The sequence below is a fragment of the Octodon degus genome, unplaced genomic scaffold, assembly GCF_000260255.1.
Source record: "Octodon degus isolate 3935 unplaced genomic scaffold, OctDeg1.0 scaffold00301, whole genome shotgun sequence".
NCBI lineage: Eukaryota > Metazoa > Chordata > Mammalia > Rodentia > Octodontidae > Octodon > Octodon degus.
Genome location: NW_004524877.1, coordinates 1312013 through 1318696, shown reverse-complemented (window position 1 = coordinate 1318696; position 6684 = coordinate 1312013). Strand labels below are relative to the sequence as shown.

The window sequence follows — 6684 nt, the reverse complement described above, 5'->3', positions numbered from 1 at the left end:
GGCTTCATGAGTGGTGATAGTTTGAGAAGTAGAGAAGAATTAAAGCCAAGAGACATTTTTAGTAACTGGAAATAGTCCAGTTGATTAGAAATATCTGAAGATTATTTTATAGAGATGGCAGTTTAACCCATGAAAGGTGAAGAGCATAATCAAGGGAAATAATATAACCAGAAAAATGAAATGAAATGTAAAATTTGAAATCACATAATCAGTATTGGCATGAATCCATGGGAACAAGGAAATGAATGATGAAAGGGAAATTCAGAGGTTCAAAAATAGAATATTAAAAATATTCATAGTTCCAGGTAGAATATGTATTCAAAAACACTGTAAATGAGACAATTTTACATATGAAAAAGCTGAGGCTGTGGGGAGTGGAGTAATCTGAAGTAGTCACAATTTAGCCTAAACTTGTTGTGTCTTTGTCCTTGTTCCTACTTTCTCTTCTCTTTTCAATCTCTGAGAGTCAATAAATAGAAAGATATGTATTCCATGGTCACTTTGTTTAGTATCCAGGGTTTATGTGGAAATATAGAATTTTAAAGGAAGGAAGATATCTAAGACAAGATGGGTACAAAACCAGAGATGAGCCAGCATACACTATTAATATGACATCGTTCTTCATTCAAGTAGCCATGCATTGAATAATGGTGAAACCACTACTGTATAGACAGCAAAATTATGAGGGATGTAGGAAACAGGATTAGTGAAAATGTTAGAAAATGAATTAACTTCATAAATTCTGCATATATTTTGTGTGCTGCAGGACTCAATTTTGGAGCTATATACATTTTTCAGTTTAGCCTTCACCACATGGGTCTACACTTGCAGCCTTAGAGTTTTGCTCCCACTTTGGGGAATAAAACCATGAAAGAAATTGATAATCAAGTTTTGCAACTCAGGCAACAATGTCCACAAAAGCTTAATTTTGTTCAAATAATTATTTGGTGGCAATGTTCTATACCAAATACAGGAGTGAGTTGTAGTGGAAAAGTAAAACAAACAATAACAAAAGAACCCCATACTTAGCAGAATCCTAAAAATCAAGTCCTGGAATATTTCATTGTTAAATCATATCTAAACATCTTTGAGACAGCCACCCTTCAGCTAGGATGCATCAAAAGAATTAGCATCACTTCTCAAGGGCAATAGGGCAAAAAAGTTAACTGCATTTCCAGAACTGTCTTTTCCTCTGTCAAATGCCTTCATGTTAGAAACGTTGGCTAGGTGAGATGAGATGTATCATCAAGTACTTGTTGCCCTTTTTTCTGTTTATTGTAAAAACACAAGTTTTTGTCCATTATCCCTCTAAAGATCTGACTACTATTGGCATGACTACCATAAGGCAAGTGTTATGATTTATATGGAGAATGTTTCTCAAAGGCCTCATGAGCTCAAAGATAAGGATTTTGAAAGGTTATTGGTTCACAGAGGCAGTATAGCTAATTTGTTGCTAGAAGTGAAGGTCTGATTGGAAGAGGTAAGTCACTAGGAGCATGACCTGGAAGGATGTATCACCCTTACGTCTCCTGCTTTCTCTCTGTTTCCTGATTACCAGGCCTCGAGTAGCTTTCCTCTCCTTGGAAAAGCTCTTCCTATGTTTAAGCCTGTCAAACATGGACAGAAACTGTGAGCCAAAATAAATCTCTCCCTCTTTAAATTGTGGGTGTTGGGTATTTGTCTCAGGGACAAGGAAAGTGATTACAAGAACTGAGAATCCAGATAAGGCAGATGTTGTATCTACCATACAGTCATGATTCAAAAGACAAACATTTCCCAAAATCACCTTTACTTATCCACTACTTGAAAGAAAGAAACTTTGTCTGGATTCTGTGCAATTAATTCAATGGCATGAGAACTTGCCTGTTTGCTGTGGCAAAGGTAACCCACCCTAGTTGGTTGGCCTCAGTCGTGAGAGACCTCACACTTGGAGATCCTCTGAATGAAATACTCATTTCCTAGAAGAAAAGTGCCATATAGAAACTTTAAGAATTACTACTGTGCATTTTCTATCTCCAAGTGCCAAATACACATCATATGGTATTCATGAAGATAATGATTATCTGTACATTAAGCTCTGTGATTCAGAGTATAGTTGGCACTTACAAAAAGCAGGTGTTCAAAAAAAAAGCAGGTGTTCAGAAAGAAAAACATTTTTATCATAAATGATGTTAGGAGCCAGCCAGATAGCTCAGCAGACTAAAGCTCCTGCTTAGGCAGAGCGCAGCAGCTGGGCTTCGATCCCCAGAACGCTGTGCCACCCCTGGCCCCGGGGTGCACTGAGACAGCAATTGAGACTGAGAGTGGTGGCGCACGCCTGTAATCCCAGCTCTTGGGAGGCTGAAAACAGGAAGATCGCTATGAGTCTGGTCTACATAGTGAGACTCTGAACACCCTGTAGACCCTGTACCAAATACATAAAAAATAATTAATGATGTTACTTGTTAATCTCAAAGAATGATTTTCTAGATACCTCATTCATTTTAAAAACACATATACACCTAAACATTAGGCTAGCTATCTCAATTGTGTCCTGTGCAATAACAGCGAAATGGTAATTCTGTGAGTAGCAAGTTCCAAAACATTTCATTAAATTTAGATGACATTAAACTATCGCTGTAGCTATTTAAGTCAGATACCAGCCAGTGTTATAGATCAGATAATTCTGATAGATCAAACAATCTTAGTTCAAAGTATAGCAGGCTGATTGCTCTTGGAAACTTGAATATAAGGACTGTTTGAAAATCTTTCCGTGTAGCAACCCAGCTTTTGGAGGTTGTAGATACTTGTTGCCTCCAGGGAATGGACAAGGGAGAAAGAAGAAAGTGCCCTTGAATGAATATGAATATATATATATATATATATATATATATTGAACACTATCTTTGTGTACTTTCTGTTGCTATGACAAAATACCTGATGTTTGATACTTTATAAGGTAAAATGATTTATTTGGCTCACAGTTCTGATTGGCTGTAGAGTCCAAATTACTTGGTGCAATGTCATGGCAAATGACTACTGGAAGTATCAGAACATGATGGACAAACAAAATGAGAAATAGCCACCTGCTAAAGGAACCAAATGCATGGGTGGTCTTGCTTTTAAACAATCTTCTCTTATAAGAACTAACCAAGATTCAAAAAGAACTCCATTCCCTTCTGAGCATGACACCTTCATGACTTAGTTGCCTCCCACTAGGACCCACATCTTAACTGCTCCACCGCCTCAACACTATGACATGAAGGACCACAGTTACAGCATATAAGCCTCTAAAGGAATGCTCAAACTATCATAACCAGCTCTGCTTTCCAATCTTCCAGATTACCCAGAAGGACTATCATCTCTTGCTCTGGAAACAGAAACATAGCAGTTTTCACATTTCCTCCATCTGCTAGACAGGTCAGTATTCTTTTTTTATGTACTTGGTAAAGGGTCATACTGTGCAGCTTGGACTCATATTGATCCTCCTGTTTTCAGCCTCCTCAGTTCTAGGATTACAGGCATGCACCACCATACCCCGTTTCAGTGGCTGGATCAGTGCACCTGGGGGTGTGGCCAGAACCAAATGTGGTACTGGGGATTGAACCCTGGTCACTGCACTTGCCTAAGCAGGCAATTATTCTGCTGCAGTATCTCACTGGCCCTGACTGGTCAGTATTCTTGAAGGAAACATATTCAATGCTACCTAGATTGCTAAGAGGAAGACAAGAGCAGAACTAGAAAAGGAATAAATTTTCATTCTGGGAAACAAGATGTTAAATTGTTCACTGTCATTGCACATTATGAAGAACTTCTATACATAATTTTCCTGTGCAGTATACCAAAAATAATGTCTATTCCTCACAAACTCATACTTAATATAGCACATGTGCTAAGACCCCAGGGAATCTAAAAACAGCCAAACATTCTGTTCATGTTATTTACTTTCACAACGTGTGCTATACACCTTGTGTTGGTACATTCTAGTTCTCTAAGATAATGTAGGTCACAAATAGGTTCCTTTTGTATCTCTTCATTATTTCAATTAACTACCTACTCTTACACACTAACAAGCAAAAAGTGTTCTCCTTACACTCCAATGCCCCTAAAAGGCTACTAAATTATGGTCAGGCAGTTTTACATGTGGAATTCTCTTTGGCCTAGTAAAATGGTAAATAGCCTCCCCTTATTCACAGGTAAATAAGCTTGGTGAAATTCAGTATTAAGACTTTTAGTTATAGAAAGATCATGGAGCCCAAAGCTCTGATCTGGTAAGAATTCTTTTTCTTTTTCCATGAAAAAGCAATAATACAGAAAGCTCTCGGTCTGTTTGTGAATTCTAAATCTTCAACTTCAATTTTTTACCTTACAAAACTTCTGGTATGTGCAAGTATAGATACTGTATATAACCTCATGTATGCCAGCCCTTTTGCTCTGTGCTTAGAATATGTTATCTCATTTACTCTTCACATTGACTGTGTAAGGCTAATGTTATTATTCCAATTTTACTCATAAGAAAACTAAATGCAGAGATGTGTTAAACCATCCACTTGAGATTACACAGCTGGTAAGTGGCTAACCTAGAGTTGTAACCCAGATAGGTATAACCTAAAGTCACATTGTTTCTGCATTTAAATTTACTATGTTTCTCCACTTATAATCAAAGATTAAAAGGAAGAATTAAATTGATTTTCTTATCCCAAATCATGATGAAATGTTGAATTTTTAGGTAAGAAAATTTGTACTCAATTTTATCTATCATGGTCATCACCATCATTTTTTATTTTAAATTTTGCTGAAGATATTCTATTGAAATACTGGTATTGTCACACATTAACAGATATCGCAAAGACAACAATATGCAGTGTATTAATTATTGTAACTGTCCTACTGACCTGCTTTGAAACTGTTTCATTGTTATTTGTTTCTCAATAAAATTAATAAAAAAACAGATACTGAAGTAAAGAAGTTATCTGGTGAAAATATGTAGGAAATATTGTATAAGTAAAATTAAAGAATTCTGTTTAGGAATTCTCAGGGCTTTTAATATACTATTGAGATTTGTGGCTCATGCAGAGGAGGTTGTATTGAAAGCATAATTTGACCATTGGACACTTTCTTTTGCACAGATCATAGTACTTTAACTTATCAGAAATAACTTTAATGTTTCTTAATGCTATAGTGATAGTTATAAAATCTCCAAGTTGAAAACTACTTGTGTGTCTATCAATAGAATAGTTGAATAAGTTATACCAGTGAGCTATCTCCCCAGCACCTTTACCATCCTTAATTTAGAAAGCTCTTGCAAAGTAGTAAACAAAAGAAAAATACAGCAGTTAGAAAATCGGCCAAAGATATGAAAAGATAATAAAATAAAATGAAAAATAAATATGAAAATATTCAGCTTTATCACAAAAAAAAAACAAGTTAAAACAAACTAAACTACCCAATTTTCTCTATTAAATCAGTCAAGTTTTGCAAATTATGATACCTAGTGTTTCAGAATATGTTAAAATGAGTATTTTTTTTTGTGGAACCTGGGATTGAACTCAGGCCCTTGCATTTGCCAGGCAAGAGTTTATTCTACTGAGCTATCTTCCCAGCCCCCTAAAATGGGTATTCTTATATACTGCTTATATGAAAGCTTAAATTCATAGATGATTTTTAGAGCAATTTATTGACATATAAAAGGCTTAAAATGTTCATATATTTTTATCAGGTACATAACACCATTTTAACAGTGTATTGTGCTAAGACAATCAGAGATTTATACTATTTGTTATAAATTTATTATCATGGTAGAAAATTTGAAACTAAATATCTAGCAGTAGAGGATAGAAAGACAAATTGAAATAAATTGTTACATCATTATGGTGTATTATTGTACAATCATTAAAAATATTTTGATATTTCATAATTAATAGGGTTATGTGAAAATGCTATACAAATAGTTTAACTTAATTCTGTTTTTCTTTTTGCTTTTAAGACTGGATTTTGATATGTAGATCACACGGACCTTGAATTCACTATATAGTCCAGACTGGCCTTACACTTACAATAATCCTTCTGCCTCAGCCTCCTGAGTGCTGAGATTACAGGAGTACCCCACCACACCCAATTAATTTAACTCTTCTGATGCTTAAGATCACACTCAAGGCCTAACATGCTTAAAGTAAATACTATATGAGTGAGTATAGATATACTCAGTACTTATCCTTAATTTAAAAGTGTATCTTTGTCAATTTCATTAACATAAAATTAACCTCCTATATAATTTACCCACTTTCAGTGGTTTTTATTATATTCACAGATCTGTGCAACCAGTACTAAAATCAATTTTAGAATATTTTTATTACCCAAAAGAGAAACCTCATACACCTAAGTAACTCCCCATTCTTATCACTCCTGCTTTTTGGCAATCATTAATCTACTTTCTATCACTCTGGCTATACCTGTTTGGAATACTACATGTAAATGGAATCATATAATATGTGGCTTTTGGGGAAAGTGTTGCATATCTGAAAAAAGATAAACTTGAGGCTTTAATAGGTAAATGCATACAACCAGAGACAATGTGCATAAGTGAAATAAACCAGACCCACATATGTACACATCATATTGTCTCTTTAGTGTAAGAACCTGAAAAAGTAAATAAAATCTGAAAAGTACAACATATACTGTGAAAAGGAAAGAAACTGTTCAAAG

At 35.1% G+C, this 6684-nt stretch overlaps 1 protein-coding gene across 3 annotated transcripts in view; it reads left to right on the top strand.

Moving 5' to 3' along the window:
- Zdhhc15 (zinc finger DHHC-type containing 15) overlaps positions 1-6684 on the top strand; it is a 215736-nt gene that overhangs the window by 202538 nt on the left and 6514 nt on the right. For 2 of the 3 annotated variants that reach the window (XM_004647319.2, XM_023707590.1), the window contains one exon: positions 3321-3399. In XM_004647319.2, the coding sequence (XP_004647376.1) occupies positions 3321-3367 (47 nt within the window). In that variant the 3' untranslated portion in view covers positions 3368-3399. Of the gene's footprint in view, positions 1-3320; positions 3400-6684 lie in introns of those variants that run through there. The other variant, XM_023707589.1, reaches the window with a different exon arrangement.